We start from the raw sequence: 27,261 nt of genomic DNA, 5'->3' as shown, positions 1-27,261 counted from the left end.
CTTCCTCTCCCTTTCTGGTCTTCGGAGAGGACAAAATACACCATTTCCTGAGAGCTGTGTTCACAGAGAGAGCTAACATTCCTGGATGCAGAGAGACAGGAGAACTTTGTTTCCCTGGCAACTGGAGCCACCAGAAAGTATTTCCAGCATCTTCTTCCTTCAGTCAGGTTCACTATTATTGTAGCCTTTGGTCAATAAGGTATTAAACCCAATTATGAACTAAAAAAGCGTCTCGAGAGCCTGCTCCACTTAACTCATCTGGCCCCCCCCCAACATATAGAATAAAAAGTGACCTCTGCAAATGGTCCCATATCACAGTATCCAGCGTTGAACTTGAAGGTCTGCCCCATCCTTCATGTTTAACTTAAACCTTGAAAGTGTCACGGTCTCCTGGGAAACAATGCTGGCAACTAAGCAGCTTTCACTCAAAACTTGCATGAGCTGGAGGGATGGAGTTGTGTCTCTGGTGCGGCACGGTGAGCGGGTGCCGCACGGAGTCGTGCTGGTGATTCAGTGCAGTTCAGTCTTACCTCTGACTCAGGACTGAATTAATGTCCTGGCACATTGTTAAGGTTTTGAAGCAGTTTGCTGATGGCAGCAGCTCTTACTTTATCTTTTGGTAATAAAAAAGGTGATGCTGAAGCCCTTCCCACCTGCTATTGTTAAGTATCATGTATCTCCGTCCCCTCATGTTCCTTATTCATTCAAAGAATTTCACTAGGATCACAAAAGACAACATTTTACAGATACAAAATTCCCAATTTGTGGTTGTCCTTCCATTTAAATGTAGCAATATTGTGTAGCTGATCTATGAATGAGGCAGAGCGCCTGGGGAGGGGGAAATGTTGTGTAAATGCACAAGTATCGTAGTGCTTAGGTACTGGACAACTGAGTGTGGTATTTCTTTACCTTTGAGGGCTGAGATTCACAGCTTAAACAATGTTCCCTAATATAGAATTTGGTATGTAGTTTTGTATTTTAATGAAAAAAAGTCCAGGTGATTTCTCTTGTATCTCCCAAAGTCCATTGAGGTGAACACTGACTCTACAGTGCCGTAGTGAAAAAATCTGGGGGCATATGAGCCACAGGTTTGTAACAACAGTGCTGGAGGAAAGTTGTAGCTGAGTGGTGAGACTGTGTTTTTGTGCTGTCTATCTTCCCTAAACCTTTCCTTGCTTTCCTTTGAAAGAACAGGGCCTTTTTTCTAGTGTGATCCCCCAGAGGTATTAGGGGCTTCTGGCATCCGTGTGAGGACGGACTGGGTTAGGACACCTGCAAACCCTTTCTTTCTCTTCCCTCATGACTTCAGGAGACTCCCAGCCTTTTCTGCAGGGCTATCGGGAAGGGCACTGAGCAGTTACGTGTTGAAGGAGAGGAAGATCATGATGAAGCGTGGCTCTCCCTCTGCCCTTGGTTTCTCTGTTGCTATCATTGCAGGTGTTTCTAGTATCTGTGGTGAGACCAGTTACTGCTGATAATCCAGATATTAAAGTTTTCATCAAGAAAGCAAAAACAAGAAAGGAAAACGTCATTCTTAACAATTTATATGGATTCGACTTGACTTGCAGAAGCAAAGGCATTTCTCTAGCCCAATGCTTGCTTTCTCCTGAAATGCAAAGACCTACAGCTACCAAGAGCCAGAGTTGAGCCTCCAACGTGGAGCACACACAGACAGAAAGCACCCGGCAACTGAAATGCTGTGTCTGGCTCACCCTGTAATTTGCAGTGTTGTGGTCAAACTCCACCTCATTCCAGTCCCATGTACTTACAATGCCCACTCCAGTAAGGGCCAGTGACCGTAGCTGCGAGCACATCATTTTTGTGCTAGCTCTAAGATCACTGGAGAGTTTCAGCACAGAAATCAGCTAGAGAAAGAGCAGCTTACTGTCCAGCCACTGATGCTTGAAAAACCTTTGAGTCTGCTATTAATCTTAATGAGATTTTTGTATCATCTGAGCTTTAGATTTATGCAAGCAATAACAGACTTTTCTTCCCCATATAGAAGTTTCTGATCCACCTGTAGCAATTGCAGAGTAACAAACTGTCGCTTCTTTCTTTCTTATTTCATCCTAACCCTTAGAATCTATTTATTGGTTATTTTTCAGCTGTATATGCTCAAATTTAAAGTGCTTATCCAAACAAACATGATTGCTCATAAGAGATGAATTATCAATGACTGTTAAAATATTGCTATCTTACAGCTCTCCTTTAATTCCAGAATGTGGAGAATTTAATTCCAGAATGTGGAGAAGCCCAAGGAAAATGTTAACACAAAGTTGAAAATTGCCAAGGAAAATTATATATGAGAAGAAGTAACAGTAGCAATTCCCTGCGGTACTTTTGGCCACAAAAACGATCAGAGGGGTGGAACACCTCTCCTGTGAGGACAGGCTGAGGGAGCTGTAGTTGTTCAGTCTGGAGAAGGGAAGCCTCCAGGGAGACCTTCTTGCAGCCTGCCAGGTCTTGAAGGGCTTACAAGAAAGATTGGGACAGACTTTTTAGTACGGCCCATAGTGATAGGACAAGGGGTAACAGTTTTAGACTAAAAGAGGGTAGATTTTTACTAGATCTAAGGAAGAAATTTTTCACAGTGAGGGTGGTGAAACACTGGCACAGGCTGTACCAAGAGGTGGTAGATGCTCCATCCCTGGAAACATTCCAGGTCAGGTTGGACGGGGCTCTGAGCAACCTGATCTGGTTGATGACATCCCTGCTCCTTGCAGGAGGGTTGGACTAGATGGCCTTAAATGGTCTCTTCCAACCCAAAGATTCTGTGTTTCTATGATTTGCAAAAGCCCATGAATTGCAGAGGACAAAAACAGGACAGAGGGTACATTTTAAGCCAGGATCTCCCTTCCTCTTCCAAGGAATTATTATTGTCCTGGATCTGTGTTCTATCCTTATAATGTATTTGGCTTGGGGGTGTTTTTGTCACATGTTTGCTGTTTTGCAATTTTCTACATCTTCGTTAAGGGTACAACTTTTACACAGCTCTATACAGATGGTAGTGAGCAGATGCTATGTTCTGGAGAAAGCAGTGACTGGAGTCAAAGCCATCACCATGCTTGCAAGCCTCTGCCTCTCAGAAAGGGGATTTGTACCTTTTAAACCTCTTCCATGACTATTAACTTTACAGCTGACATAATTTCTCATCTTGATGGTAGGTTTAGGAAAAAAAGTTTTAGAAATAAAAACTGCAACTTGATCACTGACACTCAATAAGAAGAGCATGAAGTAAAGTTCCAACATTAAGAAAGGATGAAGGAAAGCCACAATCCCTTTCCCAGCTGTCTGAGCTTCACCAAATGCCTAGAGAGGCATGACTGCTATTGCCAGCAGAGACCTGCTTTCCTGCTGCGTGTTCTGAGATGCAGCCAGCCTGGCTGTTCCCCGTCTCTTCCAAGTGAGTGGGAACAGCTCAGGGTCTCACCTCATCTCTCCAATTTGCCTTTTAGAGGGACTCCTAGTGGGGATTTCAAGGTCTGTTTGCAAATTAAGGCATAGGCTTTGAGGGATGTGATTCCTGCACACACCATCTCTCCATCCCTGTGCAGCTGGAGCCTGGGGAGAGCAGAGGTTAGGGACGCCTCTCCTTGCTTTGGCAACCTGCTCTTTCCTCCAAGTTGCAGATGTAAAGGAACAGGGGCACAGCCACCCAGTGGGAAGCGTTTTGGATGTACAATTGTGAAGCTGAGGCACGGAAGAGCTGAGGGACCAGGCAATGCATCTAAACTGGAAATTCCCGTTTTATTCAGCATCTCCTATTCTGCAGAAGCATGTGGGATTCAATAAGGCAGAGAGGTTCATTGCCTGAGGCCTGGGAGTGCAGGGGGAATGAGGAAGGCAGCTCGGAAGAGTGTATTAAAAATAAGCATTCATTCATTGCAGAACTTATTTTTGGATTTTCTTTTAATTTATCTGCCTCTCAGTGTTTAGACAGCAGTCATGTGAGCTTCTGAGCTGCAGGGACAGAGGCAGAGGAGAACGTGTGCATCAGTGCAGAGTGCTGCTGGAGCCCCGGCAGAGCGAGAGGGAGGCAGAGGGAGCCTGAGAGGGAAAAGGAGAAGTGGCTGGAGCTGGAACAGCAGCAACTGCTGCTAACACGTCGCAGCTCATGCCCGGGAATCGTCTCCGCTGCCAGCACGCCTCTCCGAAGGCGCAGGTGCCTCAGGTGCAAAAGTCCTAGAAGGTCGGTGGTACTTCCAGGAGCCAAGTGGAGCTGCTTTTCTTTTTTTTTCTTTTCCTGAGAAGAACATCTGTTTGAGGACTCCGTTCCTTTTCCAGGCTGAAAGAGGTATTTTGTGTCATTAATGTGTCTCTTCTTTGGAAGCAGGTATAGGATCGGGAAAAAAATAACTCAGGGCAGGATGTAAAAGCAGATGTGCAGAGAGGTGGTGTGTTTCTCCCTCTCCCCCCTCCTTATAGCAGAGCTTAAGCAGTAAGGATCCCTTGTCATGAGGATACTATTTGACTTAAAATATGGAGGATGGGAGAGAGAGGGTTAAAGTGTGGGGGTGGATCTGAGCTGTTTCCCATCTGATTTGTTTCTCTGTGCAATGTCTGAAAGCGGAGGAAAACTTTCCTCGTGCACCTGGAGGAGCAGCACTTACCCATTAGGCAGCGAGATGTAAAACCTGTATTTATTTAACACGAATGTGGTTTGCTCAAGTCTCTGCTTGGCAGGTTACAGTTCCCATCACAGCAGAGCTCCCCTTAACACCTACAAATTTCAGAGGTCTTAATGTCCAGTGGCTGTGATAGCACTTCTCTTTCTTTCCCTCTTTTCCCCTTTTCCAGCGTACTCACCTCCCGCTGTCTGCACCCTCCTGCCCGTGGGGGCTGTGTCCCTATGGATGCCCCTGTGCAGATTTTCCGGGAGGAGCCGGACTCCAGCTGCTCCCCAGGGCCCTGTCGTGCCCCCAGCACCAGCAGCAGCTGGGTCCTGGGCTGGGTGGACTACGACAGCAATGCCACCGGGGCCTTCGAGGACGCCCAGCACAACCACACCAGCATCTCCCCCGCCATCCCCATCATCATCACTGCTGTCTACTCAGTGGTCTTCGTTGTCGGCTTGGTGGGAAACTCTCTGGTCATGTTTGTCATCATAAGGTAAGGGGCTTTGGAGTACCTCTTGGTACAAATGGCCATCCCTAAATTCGGCGGGGGGAACGGGAGTAGTTTGAGGAAGCTCTCTGGGCATGAGGAGCTGCAAAAAAGTAACCGGCATGACCCAAACCTTATCAGTCCCAGTGGTTTGCCTGGAAGCACAGTTGGAGGCAGACGGGAAAAGCTGGTTAAAAGGGATAAATCCCGCAGCCTGCGGGAAAGGCGCGTTGCGCCCCGGAGCTGCGTTCATCGGGTGCCCTCTAGGGATGAGAGGCTGCTCGCATCCGAGGGGAAGCTCGAGTGGAAGGAAGAAACTTCTGCAAGGCAGCCCTTTCTCCCCCCATGAGGAGTCCCCAAGGGACAGCATATGTCTCTGGTCGTGTGGATGCTGATACCGTGCTGCCTAGTGGCTTGTTTAACAAGGTGGGAAGAAAGGAAACGATAAAAATATGTGGAAATGCTTAATGTAAAGCAAGGGATGTTGTTTCTCTGTCCAGTGGCGTTTAACTCCAGTTGTTGGTGTTGGCTTGAAGAAAACAAAACAGATCCTGAAAGGGGTCTACCTCTCTGAATATTTTTCAGGAAACAGGAGAAAGCTGTGTATCTGTGTTAGTTTTTCACATTACACTGTTAGTGAAATGCATGAATACTTACACTTGTACTTACACTTGTGTATTGGTGTGTATTTTAGCTTGCGCTATGATTTCTCTCTCTTTTTGTCCTTTCCTTTTGCAAGTTATAAAAATGTCTGGACAGTGCAGGCAGCAGGACCACAATGAGCAACCAAGGGGACTGAAATCATGTAACAAAAAGTTGACTCCTGCTTCACAGTCTGTTTGAATCTGGCAAAAAAATCTGAAAAAATAGAATTGCTCAAATTAAATCAGTTTGTACACAGAAAGAAAAAGAGAAGTATTGGAAGAGGTCTTGTTAGTAAAGCATGCTTGATAAGGGTCAAGCAATTGCAGAATGGTGAAATAACTGTCAGGTTTGATATAGGGAAAGTTAACTGGATGCAGTGAAGTTCTTGATAAGGTACTTTACAAAAGACGAGTTATAACCAGGTGAACACGCTTGAAAAATGGAAATAAATTCCCTTTAAAAGTCAGTGCAAGAAATAAAGGTGCCTATGATCAATGTAGAGAAACTGGTTTGCTCCAGCTTTCTGATGCTGTAATTTTTATAGCCCACCATGCCCTTTCGCTGTTCATCCAGAGTGGAGATTTTATTTCTTTTCATATTTATCTTGAAAGAAGAAAGCCTCTATGCTTGACACATACACAGCCATCAGTCACTAACAATGATAGTTGATTAACTGGCCTGGGCGCTGGAAATCCAAACTTAGCCAGTACCCTAAAAATTAGCATATATGGATTATACTGGTGCATATGTATTTCCTTTTTCATCTCCTTCTGTTGCCCTCTTAAGATTATTTTTGTGAGGGTCTAGATAGATGTGGATCACTCTCCTACCGGTTGCTACATTAACCTTTTGCTTCAGTTTCCTCTTGGTCCATCTCTTGATTACATGATCAAATAAATAAATAAGTATGACAAAACATCTGTTGTTTTTTTTTTCTCCTTTTTTTTCAGTATTCCCCTCTCCTAGGTTTTCTCTGTGGCAAATGCTTTAAACAGTGCTAGAATCATTAGCTAAAGTATATGTATACACACATCTACAATTTCAAACATTTTTTATAATTTTGAAATATTCCAAATGTTCATGCAAGAGGTGTATTTTTTTCATTTTTGTCCTAGCAGCTCATCTTCCTCTCTCCCTCACATCCATTCTCTGCATGACTGCATCTCAAGATGGGTTTTTCATGACCCATTGAGAAATGTATCCTGCAGTGATATCCTTTTGTTTGGAAAACCAAGGTCTGTGTGAAGTTTGTGAAAGAAAGTGGCAAGGCAGAGCGGGATTGTGTCCTCCAGCCATCACATGTTGCCTCTTGTCCAGCTGCCACAACTCTAAAGGAGGATGGAGACAGACTGTAGCTCTTTACCCTCCAGCTGAGCACAGGGTTTATGTGAGGCCTCTTGTTGGTGTTTCTCATCTCTCTGAATCTCAGATCTGCTCTCCTCCTGCTAACCCCTTCCAGACCAGCAGGCAACGTAGGCCCGGCTCCTCCTCCCTTTGCTCTTTTAAACACCACCTGATATTGTTAGAATAGTTCAGCTGGAAGGGACCTACAATGAGTGGTGCAGTTCAGACGCCTGAGGGATGGGATGCCATCCAGAGGGACCTGGACAAGCTCGAGGAACAGGTCTGTGTGAACCTCATGAGGTTCAAAAAGGCCAAGTGCAGGGTCCTGCACCTGGGTTGGGGAAACCCCGCAGTATCAATACAGGTTGGGGGATGAAGGGATTGAGAGCAGCCCTGCCAAGAAGGACTTGGGGGTACTGGTGGGTGAAAAGCTGGACATGAGCTGGCAATGTGCGCTCACAGCCCAGAAGGCCAACCATATCCTAGGCTGCATCAAAAGAAATGTGTCCAGCAGGTCAAGGGATGTGATTCTGCCCCTCTATTCCATTCTGGTCAGACCCCACCTGTAGTCCTGCATCCAGCTCTGGAGCCCTCAGCACAGGAAAGACATGGACCTGTTGAAGATGGTCCAGAGGAGGGCCACAGAGATGATCAGAGGGAACACGGAACACCTCTCCTCTGAAGAAGTCTGAGACAGATGGGGTTGTTCAGCCTGGAGAAGAGAAGGCTCCAGGGAGACCTTATTGCAGCCTTCCAGTACTTGAAGGGGGCTTGTAAGAAAGATGGGGACAGACTTTTTAGCAGGGCCTGTACCAATAGGACAAGGGGTAATGATTTAAGCTAAAAGAGGGCAGATTTTGACTAGATATAAAGAGGAAATTTTTTACAATGAGGGAGGTGAAACACTGGCACAGGTTGTACAGAGAGGTGGTAGATGCCACATCCCTAGAAACCTTCAAGATCAGGTTGGATGGGGCCCTGAGGAACTTGATCTAGTTGAAGATGTCCCTGCTCCTTGCAGGGGTGTCGGACTAGATGACCTTTAAAGGTCCCTTCCACCTCAAACTGTTCTATGATTCTATGATCACTTAGTCCAACCGCCTGGCCACTTCACATCTGTTGGATGACACAAACAAGACCTCCTTTGTCTTTGACACTGTTGAAATATCAATGCTGTGTAGATTCAGGAGACTCCAAATAGTTTTGTGAAGGCTCAGAAAGAAGCTCCAATTCAGCTATAAGCTGTGATGTAGGCACGCCTTGGCCTGTTTGTTGCTTTAGTATGCCCACAGGGGCAGTTTTGTTACTTCTGCACAAGGGCTGCTGAAGAAGCCTGTGGAGACCAGTGAGTCAGCATCTCAGCAGCCTGCATGCAGCGTGCTGGGTGTCTGAAATCTCCTTCAGGTGTGATGAGGAGTCTTTCTGCTGAGAGGGAAAACACTCTCAGAGTTCCCTCAGAGGGTAAAATAACAGGAGAAGGGCACATTGAGGACGTGTACAAGCTGAAAGAAAAGTAGCTGAGCTTGGTACAGCTCCTGTAAACATAGATTTATGTTGAAGGCAGAGTGGGAATGGTACTTTAGTATGGTTGTTCGCAGCACAGCTTGTTAAACGATGTCTCAGGAGGCCTGGATTCTTCTCTTGATTTTACTACCAAGCTCGAACGCTTTGAACTTCATGGTCCCGTGACTTGTTTTCCTTACATGTAAAATGGAGATACTGGTATTCACTGTCTTTAAACACACAGCAACTTGTAGTTTTAAAAGTCAAAGCCCAATCACTAAAAATCCCAGCAGAGCAAGACCAGGGCTATTGTAAGCACCCCAGACTCCTCAGGCACATTGGGAGTGGGTATTTTTAATGCGCAGAGAGAGCTCTGCGTTGCGTGTGCGATGCAACCTGCGCTCTTTGCACGCCCGTTGCAGGAACTCTCCCCATCTTCACGTCAACCATGAGGCAGGTGTCCCTGCCCCAAGGGGTCTGCTGTCAGGCCAGCAGCCGCCTGGGTGGGCTGGCAGTGCCTCGCTCACACCGAGCCATGGCACACGGGATGCAACGTTCTCCTGAGGCTGTTGCTTTTCCTGGGGAGGGAGTAAGAGAGAAAGAGGACATCACGTTGCCTCTTGTATTGGTAGGAAATGCGGATACTGTGTGGGAAGGGCAGGCCTCCCCTTATGGAGGAGGAGAGGAGGCACGAAATGGGTTTGTAGAAACCAGGTGAAATTACCTGACCTCACCTGAGTAAAGTTATACAGCTATGTATGTCTTGGCATGATCAGAGACTATCTCAACCCCAAATCTTTTATCCTGAGATTAGCTTTACCTTCAAGGTCTTAGAAGATATTTCTGGAAGTGAAATAGTTGGCTGAAGTTGATAAATAAAATGACTTCTCTTTGGAAGCAAAAAGTCTTTTCTTCCCTTCCTCCTCCCTCCTGACTTTATTTTTCTAAAGTTTAGTGCTGACTTTAAAGAAAATGGTGTTTTCTTGTAACAGCTGCACTGGAAGAAAAGTACCTTGACTAAAGATACAACTTTAACTATGGATTTGCTCTTATCAAAACCATAAACTTACTCTGGTAAAAACTCTGTGAGATACTGTCTCTTACCCACCCCAAATTCACTTTTTCTACATGCCTTACCCCCATTGGTCCTGAAGTTATTTACTGAGAGCAGCTGCTATCATCAGGATCCTAAATAGCCAATCCTGTATTTTTTTTAGAATTATCTTTCAAGCTTCCAGTGAACTGAATAATTTTCTACATTCAAAAACAGTTTTAACAAGAGGCTGTGTCACAGATATGTAGATTCATTCCTAAGGGAAAAGAGAAAGCTTGTATTCCTCTGCTTAGTCTAATGTTGAAGAAAAAGTATAACTAGCAATACATTTCTGCTCCTATATTCATTGAACCAAATGGCATCTTATGTAACAGGAAGAGTCTATTAAGAAATGTCATATAAAATTGACTCCTTTCCAGATTGTTTTTAAAACTTCTCCATCATTCATTCCAAACCAGAAGGAAAATATAAAAAAAAGAGTATCAAAACATGAATTTGTTTTAATATATTGGTTTAAATCAATATTAGATTTTTATAACATCAAAAGATTACTTGTTAATTTGCTTTAAATTATTGTTCTAATTTTATTAAATTATATTTGGAAAGAATATTGTTCTGAAATGAAAAATGAATCTCCAGAAGAGTCAACCTAACTGAATTACCTGTTCCATATTACTTGCAGTTGGTATGATTTTCTTCTTTTATGAAATCACAGGTTTAGCTGGTAAAAATAAAGGCCTAGCTGTAGTATATTCATTGAAGTTTATGGCTTTTTACCTTTTTTTAGTCAATTAAACATCTGACACTTTACTACTCTCAGTACAGTGGTATCAAAAGGATTGATAGTAATTCATCACAGGACCTCAGAGTGTCTGGTTTTACATCACTGAATGGAAGTAATTTTGGTGGGTTCTGCAGGATTTGGCCAAACTTGGCATAATCTGCATCACAACGTTGAAGACTGATCATTATCAACAGCTTTTAGAGATCAAAGACCAGGGTAGGAGGAAACATGGAAGAGGACAGGTTTATAAAACAATATGGGTAGCTGGACAAGCACAGCTCATTAAAACAAAATCTGAATGTTTCTTGTACTTTTAATACCCTGCTAGACAATGGCTAAGTGAGACCTGGGGTTTATAAGCAGAAAAGAAACTCAGGTTCCTAATACAATGCTGTGATAAGAAGAGTTGATACTGTAAAAACAGAGACCGCAGAGGAAAGGGTTGGAAGGAATATTTATTAGAGACAGTATTAGAGAGAGGCTATAGCTTATAGTGAATAATCTGTTTGGCTTCGGAAAAGTAATTTGGTATCCATCCAGACACTTCTGCTGGGGTAGCAGCCAGGTAGTCATTTTTTTCAGGGAAAAGCGTAACTGGAATCAATGTCTGGAAGCAAGACAAATTATGAGGAGCCCTTTTGAACCATCAGAAAATGAAAGCTTACAAGAACTTTCCAGTCTGGCTGCTGGCAAGGCAGAAAGCTTGAGACAGCTTGCCTGAACTCAGCCAGGAGAGTGGTGGGGAAGCTCATGCCACTGGCTGAAGCACGGGGAGGGTGCACAGCATGGAGATGGTGTTCAGGGTGGCAGGCTGGGTAGGCCCTTCTAGTGAAGGGGGACAGGGCGAGGGAAGAGTGGGGACCCTTCATTTTGTTTTTCCCAAGAGAGGATTTTGAGTTTGCTGAAAGGGTGTTATGGCAGGAAATTCTTAACTTGGTGACTTCGGACGGCCTGGGATGTGCTAAGAGCAAGGGAGAGTAATGTTTCTGGCTTGCCTACTTTCACCGTCTGTTCAAACTGTGATTAGTTTGTCCCATAAGTTAAATTCTCTGAAACAGGTGAGCTCCCAAGGAGAGTTTTGATTCCAGTGACATATTACTTCCTAAAGGAAGAGGATCCAGAAAAACTTTGATAAACTCTACTTCTAGGAAGTTTACTCCATGTCTCTGTTTTGGTCCTCCCTTCTGTAAGAATCAGGTAGTTCTTGCAAAGTGTGAACCCTGTGCTCTTCTTCTCAAGGAAGACTTTGTGCTTTGTTTATTGTTAATCTCTTTGTGGTGTTTGAGAGGCATGAGGAAATGGCAGTATGAATGTCATTTTGTCTACATACAGGCACGAGTGCACAAACTGAATTAGCTGTGGGGAAGAGGTGTGTACAGGTGGAAAGAGGACATGGAAAGAGGAGTGTTTGACCATGTTGGCATTCTGCAAAATGTAAAATGAATATAAATAACGCATATGTAAAGGTGCACAGCATTTCCATGGTCTTATTGGGAAGTTTGCATGCTAGCTTGCGTATCGTCTTTGAAATACTTATTTCACCTGAAGCCAGAGGTTTTGACTCTCATGAGATTCACCTTCTAATCCCTAGCGAAGTGAAAATTAGTTCTGCAGTTTGCTGTTTTGAGTTTTGAGACTTATTTACAACGAAACCTCTGTCTTCTCTTGCATGAGTGTGATTTTTTTCATACTCAAAACATGAATTTTTTCAGTGCACAGGTTTCCACCAACACATGGCTAGAACTCGTGCAGAACCTTTCTGTTTTCGCCATTCCTCACCCAAGCCTCTTATGCAACACACAGAACTCTGCCCGACTGCTCTTCACTGCTCCAAAAGTCCGTGCCATTCAGTAGTGCATTATGAGTGAATATCCAGGGTTCTGAAACTTAGCTACCCTGCACCTGGAAGAGAGAAGATTTTATATTTGCTAACTGACTACATAGCGAAATCCACTTCCTGCTGCGCTGTAGGTAGCCTGGTCACCGTGGCTACTATAGGGTGACTGGGAAAGGCCTCCTTAAGTAGTGATAGGTGGGAACCTGCGTGGTAAGATTAGTTCAGACAAGCTATTCAATGTTCATTTAGTGTTCAAGCTCAGAAAATGTTTTTTTTTTACCATGCTGCTGGCTGCTGGACAGCATCAGGACAGCACTGCCTTTCCGAATGACTGACTTGTTAAAGTGTGCAGGAGAAGAACGATGTTTTCACCATGGAAGCTATCAATCACTGTGCTTTTCCTTTTTTTCAGCTGATGGCATCTTAAAGCATGATACCCACAACTCAGCACCCTCGTGTGAGAGATTTAGTGTTCAAGCTCAGAAAATGTTTTTTTTTTACCATGCTGCTGGCTGCTGGACAGCATCAGGACAGCACTGCCTTTCCGAATGACTGACTTGTTAAAGTGTGCAGGAGAAGAACGATGTTTTCACCATGGAAGCTATCAATCCACTGTGCTTTTCCTTTTTTTCAGCTTATGGCATCTTAAAGCATGATACCCACGACTCAGCACCCTCATGTGAGAGAATTTTGAATTCTTTCCTCATTTCTCTCCTGCAAAATCATCTAAGTGGAACAAATGTTCAATAACATTTGCCTGCTTCCAGCCAAGTTCTGCATACATAGATACCTATGGAGATCAAAGCCTCTCCAAAGAATAAGAAGGAAAGTAAGACCCTGAAATATCTTCTACTGGAGCTGCTATCCCTGTCTGTCCCCTTGAGCAATGAGATTTGTTCTCCTTGCCAGGCAATCTCTGTCCTAGAGCACAGAAAACTCATTTCCCTCTCCCACAAACACATAGGAAATATTTTGTTCTTCTAAGGGGGTTCATGATCTTCATGAAAAAAAAAAAAAATCCTTTCAAGAGATAAGAACAATGGTAAATGTGGATGTTACCAGAAACAGAGACTCAGCACTCACCAAGGGAAGGTACCTGTGGCAAGTAAGAAGTATTAGGGTGGGCTGTGTAACACCCTGGGAACTCTCTGTAGCATGACTGGTCCCTGGAAAACATCTGCAGCAACAGAAAGTTTCTCAACAGAGAGAGTCAGCTGCTTGATCAGGTCTAGATTCATCTTACCTGCCAACAGAGGTAAAAAAATCAGGTACATAGTCTAAGCTAATTGTTTAGACTCTCTAAAAGTAATATTAGATGTACTGGTTTTGGATGAAATACCAATTTTGTAAAATTCCGCATTCTCACTATTTCAGTTTGAGCCACAATAAATCACAGCACCTTAACATTTCTCTGAGTTCTCTTAGCAAAATTATGGAAGCACAAATTTCACAGTATTGGTGTTTCTAACATGAAGCATAGTCATTCAAAAAGAGTCTTTTAAGCTCACATAAAAATATTAAAAGTCCTTACCTTAGAAGGAGGAAAAAAGTTCATTTTCTGTTAAGTAACATGAATTTTTCTTCGTTTTGACCATGAACTTCTCTTCTATAATTCAGAAGCTGGCTCTTCACCTCAAAAAGGAAAGCTTCCACATCTAATCTAAATCTGCAATATCTTGTTCAGGTTCAGTTTATGGCTCGGTCAGAGGAGTAGTGGCAGTGGTAAATTGTAAGGATTTTAATGCTACCTTCTGACATTCAGGTGGATTATGCTCCCTGGGGGGAGAATAAAAGACAAGATCATGCTTTTCTTCTTTAAGCTGTTTAAAAATAGGTACCTACAGGTGCTTATTAATAAAGAAAATTCCACTTTAGGATACTATTTTGTAGGCAACATGTACAATTTTTTGTAGGCTCCTTACAATTTTGATGTTAAAGACGGGCAATATTTAAATGTGTGCAGTAACAATGTTTCCCTTTATTTATGATGTTTTCTGAGGTTCTACCCCCTGCTAAATCCCGGCTGTCATTTGAAATGCAGTAATAACATAGAGCCCAATATGAACATGGAAACTGCAGCGTATTGTTTTTTACATTCTTTAGATGACCTCAGTCTTAGTTTCATATTGGCAGAAGCCTTTTATATTGACTTATGAAGATCCAAAAGATAGCTGAGCCATCCTTTTGACATGGTATGTGTTTGGAATAGATCCTCCTGGCTTGGCTGTGATTTCCCCCCCCCACCCCGTTCTGATGCAGTATGATATTGAGTGTGCCCTGAATATAGCCTTGAGATTGAGAGCTTTCCTGACTAAGCTTTTCAGCTGCTTGATCTCCGTATACTTAATTCAGAGGAGCCTAGTGGAACAGAGCCTGCACCCTGCTGATAGGTGTTTTTGCAGTTAGCTTTTAGGTGTGTTTTAGATTTCATTTTCATTCACTGAATGAGGTATCTGCCAAAAATACGTGTTTGTTATACGTTGTTGTATTTCATGCTTTTGTACATCAGTCTGCTACTGGAAAATGTTGTTGTAGTATATTTGTTAGTCTTTCCCCCCTCCCTATCCCAAATTTCATACTGCAGGGAACATTTCAGCCTACTACATAAAAAAAAAAAAAAACAGACCAGAGACTCCTTCTTAGCTTTTATTAGCTTTACTAACGTTACAGTGTACTTTAACATCATACTCATCTTCTCTGCTTGAGTTAATAACTTTAAGGGGCTCTACTGGCTGATTTACTAATGCTTTTTTTTTTTTTTTGAAAACATACCAACTCCTTAATAGCATGCTTCCTTTTTCTGTTACCACAGTTTCATTGATAAGCTTCAGTTGGAAGTGTGATTTCTTCCCATTTGCTGTCTTGAAAAATGTGCAAAGTAAATTCTACTCAAGACGGAAAAGGACAGTAATGATGAGTCAACTGAAAAATAAAGGAAATTTTCTAGGGGTCAGTCTAAAGTCAGCGTCAAAGAACTTTTCACTTCTGGAAAGTGGATTTAGCTTAAGTTGTGATAGTTTTGCGAATTTTACTTTTGAGATGTAAGTAGACATCATTTAAATCTTGCTCCTTAAACACTCTCGTCATATATCCATCAAAAAAATACATCCAAACCAACACTTTATTTTTCATTTTGACTATTTTTCTGCAGAGTTTCCATATATCTTCCACTTATTTGAAGTCTAGAGAGGCTTGAGGCCTGTTTGTAGCTTGACAAACAGTCTCAAGATCCACCAAATAACTGAAGTCATGAGAGGTTTTTCTGCCTCTTGAAATTACATTCTAGCACCTGATTTGAGAGAGGCACCTTCCATTCCTATGTAGCATTAGAGAAATTGTCACCTTGCTGTGAAATCCCAATATTTAACAAACCATTGTCTAGACACAGGATTTCCCATGAACAGTTTATAAACCAATAACTGTTTATAAATATTTTAATGGTCTTTGAAAGTTATATCTCAAAGACACTAAGAAAGCATTTGTCATTAATTACCACTGTGCCATCTATGCTGCAGTTGTGCCCAGATTTCCCTTATCTGTTCTGCTAGACCAATTAAAGCAGCAATATTTTCTCCTTAAATGAAATCCAGGGTTTTGATCAATAATTTTAATTTTGCAAAGGAAGACAAGATTCCCTTCCCTGATCACTATTTCAACCTTGTTCAAGGGCAGATTTGGGTGAATGGAGGGCATGGTGGGAAAACCCCAAACCACACAAAACATTGCCTCCTATACTCTAGTGTGATAGGATGGAGTTGTAAAAAAGTATTCAAATCCCTCGTCTCATTTTAGAGTCAAGACACTATCAGGGTCCACTTCAAAGTGTCTGACAGCAACAGCAGTCACTCCATTACTTTAACTGGACGTTTGATTAAGCCTGCAAGCACATATCTTCAGAGGCATGTAGGCATTTAATAATTTTTAGGTGTTTAATTAAAAACATTGAATTGAAAGGAGTTTGGATGATTGAGTTCAGATTCTCAAAGGCATTTCGGAATTTTATGAACTTCTAAATGAATGTATGATTTAATCTGTGTTGCCTGACAATTTTAAAGGCCAACATCTCATTTACACAGAGGCCAGTGTTTTCAGGTGAAAGTAATCAAGCTCTTTACATTACCAGTGTGAGATCAATGAGCTTTAAGGTTGCATCAGTAAAATGTGCTTGGACTTAGCATTGCTGAAGTTAATCAGTGCACCCTTCATTCCTGAGATACGTACGCATGATCCCTCCGCATGACCCCCTAAATGTAATAAAGTATTTATTGGAGCAGTATTTATCGGTCTTCTTTTTCAAAGTCTGGCACAGAAGGGGTGAGGTGCCTATTCCGGCTAAGAGTGAGTGGTGCAAGGAGGCATCTGTGGTCTGTGAACTGGGGTGGATGTGAGCAAGACCAAGCTAGTCATGGGACCGCCAGGCTGGTGAGCTATGGGGAAGCTACTAGATGCACACTAGGTAAGGTTATCAAAGCTGGGATCGTTATGTGCATACCTGCCCCTGAAATGAGCCAAAGCTTTCACAGAGCTTTATGAGAGGAACGGCATACTGTGGGTTTTTCTTTTCCGTGTTATATTTTCACTCCCATATGTAGCTTTGCTTTGGTTACATTGGAGTTTGTCTAAATGCTGATGCTGGGATGACTCTATATTTCTCACTATCTGTGAATGACAAGACATCCTTCCTGTGGGATCAATAGCAGTGAGAAAAAGTGATTTTCTTATATGTACATGTGTTACATAGTCCAAAAATCAAAATTGGTCACTTTACATGTGTAACAAACAGTACATATACAGAGAACATGTTTTATGTTACAGCTTCAAAAATTTGCATTTTGAAGTTACTCAAAATACTAGTTCTATTTTTAAGAGGGTCTTTCCTACTCTGCTGGTAGAAGGTTGGAGGGTGAAAGGAAAGGGGTACTGGGAAAATATGGTATATATGGCCACAGTGGCACACACAAAAAAGGGTTGAATTAAGGTTGCAGAGAACAGGAAATGCTACATATAAAGACTTTCAGATATTTGATTTTTCAAGGTTAAGACTATCCTCTCAGTTATTTTTCACTACTTTTCTGATTTTCTTTAAGGAAAAAAGGTCAAACTAATTCTTCTATATGTGAAAGCAAACTTTCCCTTTCCAAACCCTTGGGGAAGTTTTTAAAGATCTACAGAGGTAATGATTCAGAAGAACTATTAGTTACTTCACCTCTGCTTATCAGAGGCCATTGCATTTCATTTAAATATGCCTGTGTTGAGTCTAGTGACTTGTATTTGACTGAAGCACACCCTTTGCAAAGCAGCAGACATTGATTTTGAGACATCAAAAGATGGAAAAATTACTCCTTTCTAGTGTAATTTGTTCCCAGTAATAATCATCTTAGCTGTTAGGAAAAATCTGTCACTGTTTCTAAGCTGAGTTTGTCTGGCTTTGACTTTTATGTATTTGTCCTTGTTACGCTTTTCTTTGCAGTCTGAAAGAGCTCTTCAGTATCTGCTATTTTCTCCCTGTGGAGGTCTTCAGACACTGTAATCAAGTCACCTCTTGGTGTTCTTTTTGATAAACTAAATGTGCTGAGCTCTTTAAGTTACTCACAGTAAGAATTTTCTCCAGTCCTTTCACTTATTTTTGTGGTGCTTTTTATGCATCCTTTTCAACTTTTCACAGTCTTTTTTTGCAATATGAACAAAATGAAAATTCCAAATATCATCAGTGATGTCCATAGAAGTAAAATCACTTTCTACTACTTGTTTTCAGACATTTAATGGAAATTAGTCCATTTTAGAAGAGATTTGCAATCTGAGTGCTTAGTGAGTTTTTGTTCAGTCTTAGAGCTGAGATGCACTCAGAGCTGCTTTTTTCTTACCAGCAGGAAAGTTCCTAGCCTGGTAATGTGTCTTGTATTTGTTTCTTCTAGCTCCATACTCTCATATTTGTGTTTGAACAGTGCCTGACGGGCTGTAATGTGACCTACAGGAGGGGCTGCCTCCTCTGCTGGAGGACTTGTTGAGGAGATTGATTGGGGAGGGGGCAGAAGCCCAGCTCTGACTGGGCTCTGCCTTTTGTCTTGGAGAAGCTCAAACCGGGGCAGAGGGAGTCTAGACCATGGGGGTCACGCCGTCAGTGCAGAGCTTTTGTTGCTGCCTTTGCTCAGGTATTTCTAATGCTTCACTGGCTATGGCTTTGTTCAAGATGTGAGCCTGAGGATGGTATCTGGGTGAGAAGGGTTCACTTTTCCCTTGCAGTTCTTTTTTCTATGCTTCAAACCAGCATTTGGTTTCATTTGCTCAGTAAGTCGTAATTAGAGTTGTTTTAGAAAAACTGATGATATTTTTAACATTTCGTGTTGGTCATAAAATGACATGTCTGCTCATATTTTAATTAATAGCTAATTTACTCATTGGGCACAGTTTGTCAAGACTTTTTTTCAAATTATTTTTTTTTTTCACATCAAAGTTTTAAAGGCAAATAGACACAGTGCCCTGCATGTTCATTAGCTGGACTGATCAAGTATTATGTTTCCACTGTAAATTATTAATAATACATACCAAAATCTAGCTAGAGATATTTCTCTGTGTGTTGCATGTGCAGCTTTTAGTTTGGATACACATTCGAACCATGTGGGTGAAACAGTTCTGAGAAAGAAAATCTATCATTGAATCTCAGGTTAAATTAATAGCAATGAGCAAAATTATCTAGGGGGGAGGAAGCATTTCAGAAAGGAGATTTAGGTATATCTCTATGTTAACAGGCTCTTCTTCTTCCTTTGTGTCCACAGCAGAGCTGGAAGCAGTCTGCCATGCCCTGGGACACAGCCCAGAGTCAGGCTGTCATCAGGGCAGAACAAAGCAGGGTGCCATCTCAGAAAAACCCACATGCTATTTTTCTGTGTACGCTTCTTGCCAACTGGACAAAACAAGTGCTTCATTTTGGTGAAATTAAAGGCTGCAGAAAAAATACTACGATGATAAATTTTTTCCCCACTGTGGTATCCTAGTTAAACAATATTCATCTTTTACATTAGCAGTCACAAAAATGAGGACTGGGAAAAGCTGAGAATAAGGAGGAGAAATTGGAAATGAAGGACCAAAGAAGGGAAATGACTAAGATTTGTATAAGCTGGCATCACTGTAGTGAATTCAGGGTAGAGAAACTATCATATAAGAGGCAATCTGGCCCGGCAGATGTAACAGTTAACATGGATTCTTACCAAAGAATGGGATAAATGTTCCTTTCACTAAACAAACCCAGAAAGATGGCAATCACTGACAGTCAGCTCTAAGAAAAGGAAACACAAAACATTTTGGTCGCTTGCAAATGTAACAGTGATACTTTCTTCTAGAAGTGTTTGAGAAGATAGAATTGAAACCAGCATTTGGCTAATTAGATTAAATGTTTCATACACCTGGTTTTGCCTGTGGTGAATAGTTCTAACTGGCAATGCAGGTGCTGAGAGACTGGGTCAAATGTGTTTACTATTATCCCAAGGGTCTTGCATTGGTGTGAACTTCTGTCATAAATTAGAAAAAAACCCAACTATGGCAAAGCCTGACTGATAAACTGCTACATATCTGAATGTGCATACTCATATCTTGAATTAATAACGCCTTACTTTTTTTTGTTCTTCAGGTACACGAAGATGAAGACAGCAACCAACATCTACATTTTCAATCTGGCTATGGCAGATGCGCTAGTTACCACGACCATGCCTTTCCAAAGCACTGAGTACCTGATGAATTCTTGGCCCTTTGGTGATGTGCTGTGTAAAATAGTCATTTCGATTGACTATTATAACATGTTCACCAGCATATTCACACTGACGATGATGAGTGTTGATCGATACATTGCTGTGTGTCACCCTGTGAAGGCTCTGGACTTCCGTACACCTCTCAAGGCAAAGATAATCAACATCTGTATCTGGCTATTGTCCTCATCAGTTGGTATATCTGCGATAGTTCTTGGAGGTACCAAAGTCAGGGAAGGTGAGTGTGAGTGTTCAAAATTCAGTGTTTTTGTTTCTCAAATGACATAAAATGTAGCTTTTAATATTGATTAAACCTGATTGATTCCTTCTTCAAAAAGTATGTCTAAATTTCTGATGTTTTGAAATATATTGTGGAACATTACAGTATGACATGTAAGTGCCATAAGTGTTAAGCTCAGATGCCCCGGCCAACTAAAAGAACAAAATGCACTTTGAAGCATTGTCTGTGCTAGAATGTGACCATCGAAAACTATTAGCAGACAGCAGCGGAAAATAATCAGGAGTTTGATCACAGTGGACAGATCAAAAATCAGTTTAGGATGAAACTTGAAATGTGGGCTTAAAGTGCTTTTTATAGGTATTGTGAGAGTAGTTCTGATGAAGTTCCAAGAGCAGAAAATAGGCTGCTTGTCATTAGTATTAATATTAAAACTACCATTAGTATTAAGACTTGGGAGCTTATTATCAACAGCCATTTCACAGAACTTGAAGGCATGGTGAAGAAAGGAAAAGTCAATAGCTGGAGAGAGAAAATCAAGTTAATTATATACGACAGTATCTCAAATTCTTGTTTAAAAAAGGATGGGGATGTATATGGAGACTTGGAAAAGCTGAGAATAAGGATCAGCAGAGGAATTGGGAATACAGGCCATGGCAGGGAAGCAAATACAAGAACATGAAGTCAATGAGATCTGTATACAGACAACCTGTAGGCTCTACTTGAGACTTATAATCCATGAAGGACTGTGGATTTAGCCCCTATAACTGGTGACTCATTGCCAAAACTGTGCTGCTATGGGGTTAATCTTATTTTGAAATCCTCCTTGAGAAGGAAAGGGGAGAAGCATTCTCACACACATATACTTCATATCCACAAGCACGACTGTAGTGCAAGAGCACCTCAGTGTCTTCAAAAGGCTTGAGACCTCTAATGATGTCCTTGGGTTGGGGTCACCCTGTTAATGGGTGGCTTGATAAAATATAAGACATGCATATTTATTTGGCGGTAGTCTTGTTTGAGATGTAAATAATCTTTTGAAAAATGATTAAGAATTTCCTGAATTAACATTTTTTTCTATTAGAAAGGTTTCACTCCTCCAAAGAGAAATGGTAAACTTTACATAAGGACAAAGGACACTGCTTTAACCAGCAGAGACAATAAATGCTGTGTGCTAAACCATTTAGTATAGATCAATGCAAACAAAATAATTCAGTAACAGCTGCTCAAAGGTTTATTGATTTGACTGAAGATGTTCTTGCTGTTGGTATTCTGGTGGGCAGGTGACAGGAGAGTTGTCTGGGAACTCTTCTTTCAGCCCTTTGGGGGATCAAGTGTCCTGGTCTGCAGTGCTGTAACTCTTCTGCCCAGTAAAGTTTTGACGGGCTCTATAAAACAATTTCTAGCTCAGGAAACATTAACTTCCAGGCATCTTCATTTGGGAAGAATGATTGTGCCACTACGTATGAGATCTTGAAGGCCATGGGACATTGGCTCGGTCAGGTGTTTTGTTGGAGCATGCTCAACTAGCAGAGTATTCTTGTCATTCACCATAAGCATGACATTTAGATCAAGGGGCTGCCCTGAGGCCAGCAATAATTAAATGCGTTTTCCACATCACGTGGCAGGCAGCCTTTTTTTGTCTCCTGAAACCCAGACTAGTAATACACAGCTCAGCTGGGCTGAACAAGGTTGGAAATTAGTGGCACATGTTTGTCAGCCCCTACTGTTCAGCCCGGCTTGTCTGATCTAAGGTCTCTCTTGAGCATTTACTGCCAACTGTCTTGGCTGGTGTGTTCATGAATTGCACTGATAAATGCAGAAGGGAAAAGCAAGGATCCACCCTTTGCCTGACAGCTGGAGCTCAGAAACTTCATGTTATGTTGGTCAAAATAATTTATATGCTACGGTGACTCTGTTGGATTCAGATTTAAACAACAACTGAACATCAAACGGAAAGTGATTATATTTAAAGCTCCCACCCCATGCTCAGTTAGTCCCTTTTATTCTCACACTTCAGGATTGCTCTCAGTAGTGTCCTTCTGGATCCATTTTCCCTGTAGAAGACATTTTACATCTGTGTAAATATTCCCTCTCTGACCTTAATGGAGCCTTTCTCGCTGAAGAATTGTTCACTGAAAAAAATAATAAAAATTAGAGATGCTGTTAACATTCCCAGTAATAGTATGAAGGCTCCATTTGAGTACAGAGGAGTATGGATGCCTGAAAGTGACATAATTAATAATGTACCTAATAGAAATATATTTCCTATGTCAAGATTAAGATTAATCTTAAATGGTAGCTTATCAAACACATTTTAAAATATATTTACACTGAAGTACTATCTAGAATGCAGTATTTTTCTGTAAATATATTAATGTATTTTTAATATTTGGTTTTCAGAGTGGAAAAGGTCAGTATGAAATCTTAAGTACTCAGTTTGTGACACCGTACTTAGTTCCACATCTTTTCAGGCAACAAGAATAAAAAATAAATTGGATTTTATTCTCCTCCAAAGTTCCTGAAAATTATTATGTTATTGTGCATTTTGACAAGGATTTCTGCTGATTGATTGTCATTTGTAAACTGGAAAAATGTAAACGGGTTCCATACAATTCATAGCATTATATATATCTCAAGTGAAACACATGAATATTAATGAATTTAGAATAAGATTTTCCATAGAGAGTAAACTGTGATGAGATGGAAGACAATCATTAAATTTGTATTTGATAATTTGAAATTCTAAAATACCATTGCCAACTGCAAGCTATATTACAATGTAGCAAGCATGACCCAATTATTTTCATAAATATATGAAATTATGTCAGATCTGAAGAGGCAGTTTCCTCTGGGAGGGAGTTTCAGTGGGTAGCTGGATGTGGTCTGGAGCAGTTGTCCCTGATCACACCTCACTTTTATCCAGAACTGCACACGTGGATGCAGCTTTACTAGTCTAGATATTATAGTTGCATCCTGATTTTATTGTGCTTCTAGGCCATAAACATATTTCTACCACAAATAACAGTAATAATCAACGTGAAAACTTCTTTGAAGACAATGGTTGACATTTCTAGAGTAAAATTAAATAAAAACAACTACAGTTATGAAAACCTAGATCGCAAAGGATTTGGAAAAGTTGACTGAGTGTCAAGACTCTATTAAGTCATACTTCTGTTGTCTGCTTAGCATCCTCCATAAGGCTTGAAAGATATGTCTTCACTTTTGAGCTTTCAGAATCATCCATTAGTTATTACATTATTTAAAATAAAACATCAAAATATTAATCTTTGATTTCAACTTTTTTATTTGAATGTTTTAGTATTCGATGTCAGCCAGTAACAGCTTTCTGATATCTAACCACAGAAATGTCTGTATGAAACCATAATGATAATTTCATCCCCTAGTTATTTTTCAAAACATATTCTCTGCAATATCATCTTGATTTGTGAAGTATTTCGATAATAGGGAAATATGGTTTGATGGAATTTTTCTGACTAGTTCTGTGGGAGACAGGTATGAAAAAGCGATGTGCAATCATTCCACCCTTCATTTCTGATTCAGTAAAAACCCATACATAATAATATATAGAGGAATGACAAATTCAGTAGAGAAAATAAAAAAAAATACAAAGAATAATGCAGTGCTCAAGAGGATAAAATCTAAGCTACGGTTCATAGTGAAAAATCTTGACTTGTCCTCAGTAGAGTTTAACTGCTGATAGTAGTTGTAAATTTATCCCCTCTCTTGCCTTGGCATTTATCTTGTTTCTTGGTTTTCCATATGGTTTATATGCTGGAAGATCCAAGGAGGTCAGCAAACAAAACCTCAAATATTTAATTCCCTAGCAGTCTCCTGTCAGATGGAATATTTCTGGGACATAAAATCAAGTGACAGCCTGTGACTCGAAATCCTGGCATGGGCAATCAGAAAGGGAGTGGGCTGGTGTCGGTGGCCCATATCCTTAAGTCTCTCTGCAGGCTGAATTTTCAATGACATGATCTGCAAAAAGAGCAGCTTCCATTTGAATCCACGCTCATACGTATTTTATTTGCTTCTATTTAACTGAAATGAAGCTGTTGCTAGGAAATAAGGTTTTCTGAATGCAAGCACTTACGTGTATTCCATTTGCAGTGGAGAAGGCGTGTGGGAAAAGATTATTACACAATTATCATATATTGGAAAAATCTTCCTACAATCAAAACCTTGCTCTGCTCCCATTATTCATGATACCAAAAATCATGATACCATTTTGCCCACAGACAAAAACATATGTAGTTTGATGATTATTATGAGATTTCTACTCCATTGAATATGGTACTCATTCTGGCTTTAAATCTCAGTGAGATTCAGATGGAAACATCTTTACAAATTTTTATTTTTGTGCTCTGCATTTTTAGATCTTCCCATGGGAAACAAATTTTATACAATGTTATGCATTTCAAAAAGTCCCTAACTCTCTAAGTGATTTCTAGAGACAGCTGCATAAAACCAGTTTCAATGGTAACTGAAAGATTTCCTTGGAATGATTTAATAATAACACCATTTATTAGTATCACATTACATGATTATCACCTTTCCTAGCTTATGCTATGATAATTACATTGTTTAGAATATCTAATAATAAAGCAATTTTCTTCTTCTTGCTTCTTTCATTCCTAGATACTGCTAGCACTGAATGCTCCTTGCAGTTTCCAGACAGAGATTATGTGTGGTGGGACATCTTCATGAAAATCTGTGTCTTTGTCTTTGCATTTGTTATTCCAGTTCTCATTATAATTGTTTGCTATACTCTGATGATCCTGCGCCTTAAAAGCGTACGGCTTCTCTCAGGGTCTCGAGAAAAAGATCGAAACCTGCGCCGCATCACCAGGTTGGTTCTTGTGGTCGTGGCGGTTTTTATTATCTGTTGGACTCCTATTCACATTTTTGTGCTGGTCGAAGCGTTAGGGGACGTGTCCCACAGTACTGCTGCTATATCCAGCTATTACTTCTGTATTGCTTTGGGTTACACCAACAGCAGCCTCAATCCAATCCTTTATGCTTTTTTGGATGAAAACTTCAAGAGATGTTTCAAGGACTTCTGTTTTCCCTTTAAGATGAGGATGGACAGGCAGAGCACCAGCAGAGTCAGAAACACTGTGCAAGACCCGGCTTTTACGCCGGAAGCAGATGGCACAAACAAACCTGTATGACTAGTCGTGGAGATGTCGTCTTACTGTCCTCAAGAGAGAGAAGAGTCCAATGACCTAGGACTAACACAGATTACCACTGCAGTTTGAACTAGACTCACCCAGACAGACATTTTTTGGAATATTTCAGAAATCCTAGCAATTTGAACTGAAGCAAGTTGATTATAGACGAACAAGGATCCTCTAAAAATCAACTCAAATGAAAAGGACCTGGCCGATGGTCAGGTTTTGGCACCATGTTTGCTGTAGTTGAGCGGGAACTAATACATACTTTTAGCGGGGACAGGAGATAGTGTTGCAGCAGCTGATTCTGGATAAGGAAAGCTCTGGCTTTTCTCTTTATAATACATAGGGTTATATTAAGCAACATTCGCTCGTAACACTGAGTTACACTGGAAACACAGTTTTGCCCCAGCGGTGATTACTTCTGAACTATGTAGTTTGACAACTTGATTTGCCACACTCTTTTACAGTGAAAAGTGTTGTTTCGGTTTCTGCAGAACAATGTCAGAGCTATAATCAATATCGTGCTCAAATAATATATCTATAACATTTGTCTGTGCTGTGGAAATCCAATTTAAGCATGATCTGCCTACACACCAAAGTGATTTTATTGTGTCTGTGTATGGTAAAGCATTTAGGCATTTAAAAAAATTTGGATTTAAGGAGAATTGTTAGTATACTTTTAACATGTGTTTAATCACCTGTGTAACATTTTCTATGTGTGATTTTCCAAGATGACTGTATATTTATTGATTGTGAATAACACAATATGTTATTTTCAGAGTGTACTTTCAACAAGAGACTATAAAACTTCGAATACTTCACTTGTTGCAAAAGGAATGAAAACCCATGCCGCATTCGTTACAAGGGGGAAATGATTGCATTCCATTTTCACTAAAGAGGACAAACAGACATACCTAAAAACTGTGCTGTATTTGTTTTCCTGGACAGTTTGTAAGCAGGCTAAAATAAATATTTGAAGAATTAGAAACTAGTGAATTCACACATGGATCAACTGGACTGATACAAAGGAAATGAAGATTAAATATGCTGGATTTTTTAATGGCACTCAATTGGAAAAGTTCCCATTCGTTGATGGTGGTACGTTTTCTTTGTCATAGTCCTATGAACCCAGTAAATTTCTCTGTTTCCCTGTGAAGGTGGAGATGCCAAGGCACAGCTACACCAGTTACTGGCTTGCTGAAGGTAAGTTTATGGTACAACTGAGCCTAACTTTCAGTCTGTAGTCTTTTATCTTCTAATTGTTATATATTAGCACTCCCATTTTTGTTATTGCTGAACTTGGAGGAGTGCTCTTATTATCTTCACTGGGAACAGATCTGGCCACGAGGCATCTTCCTGGTAACTTTGTTCCTTACACAAAATCATAAATAAGGTGGGTGCCTTGATTGCATGGCAAATTTTCTCAGAAACACAGTCTGGGTCGGTCCTGCTGGACCAAAAATCGTGAGATTTGCTCTTGTAGCTAGCAGCACAGTTCCTGTGCAAATGTTGTAGAGATTCAGCCCTCTGGATAACTTCCACATCCTTTATTGTTAATGCAGTCATGTATGACAAATATTTTTGATATCAGGTTGATAAATGAAGCGCTCCTCCATTCATCTCGCAGAACCAAACCAATCCTGAACAGTCAGAGGTGCTCACAGCCTTTCAGTGATGCTGCCCTGTGGAGCAGAGCTGTGAGATTCAGGAATTTGGTACTTGAGAACTAGCTGCTCTAATGCAGTTATCTTTGTGAATGAAAATATTAAAGATAATCCTTTCTGGACAAATCTAGCACACTCTGATTGTTTCT

At 40.9% G+C, this 27,261-nt stretch overlaps 1 protein-coding gene across 1 annotated transcript; it reads left to right on the top strand.

The window, feature by feature from the left end:
- The first annotated feature begins 4,849 nt into the window (after window positions 1-4,849).
- OPRK1 (opioid receptor, kappa 1) lies at window positions 4,850-25,650 on the top strand. The gene is made up of 3 exons (XM_010283255.1): window positions 4,850-5,109; window positions 19,898-20,250; window positions 24,913-25,650. The coding sequence occupies exons 1-3, from the start codon at window positions 4,850-4,852 to the stop codon at window positions 25,443-25,445; spliced, it is 1,146 nt and encodes a 381-aa protein (XP_010281557.1). The 3' UTR covers window positions 25,446-25,650.
- Window positions 25,651-27,261: the final 1,611 nt, after the last annotated feature.

Source organism: Phaethon lepturus, unplaced genomic scaffold (genome assembly GCF_000687285.1).
Source record: "Phaethon lepturus isolate BGI_N335 unplaced genomic scaffold, ASM68728v1 scaffold12083, whole genome shotgun sequence".
In the NCBI taxonomy this organism is placed as follows: domain Eukaryota; kingdom Metazoa; phylum Chordata; class Aves; order Phaethontiformes; family Phaethontidae; genus Phaethon; species Phaethon lepturus.
This window is presented reverse-complemented; position numbering and strand designations above follow the sequence as displayed.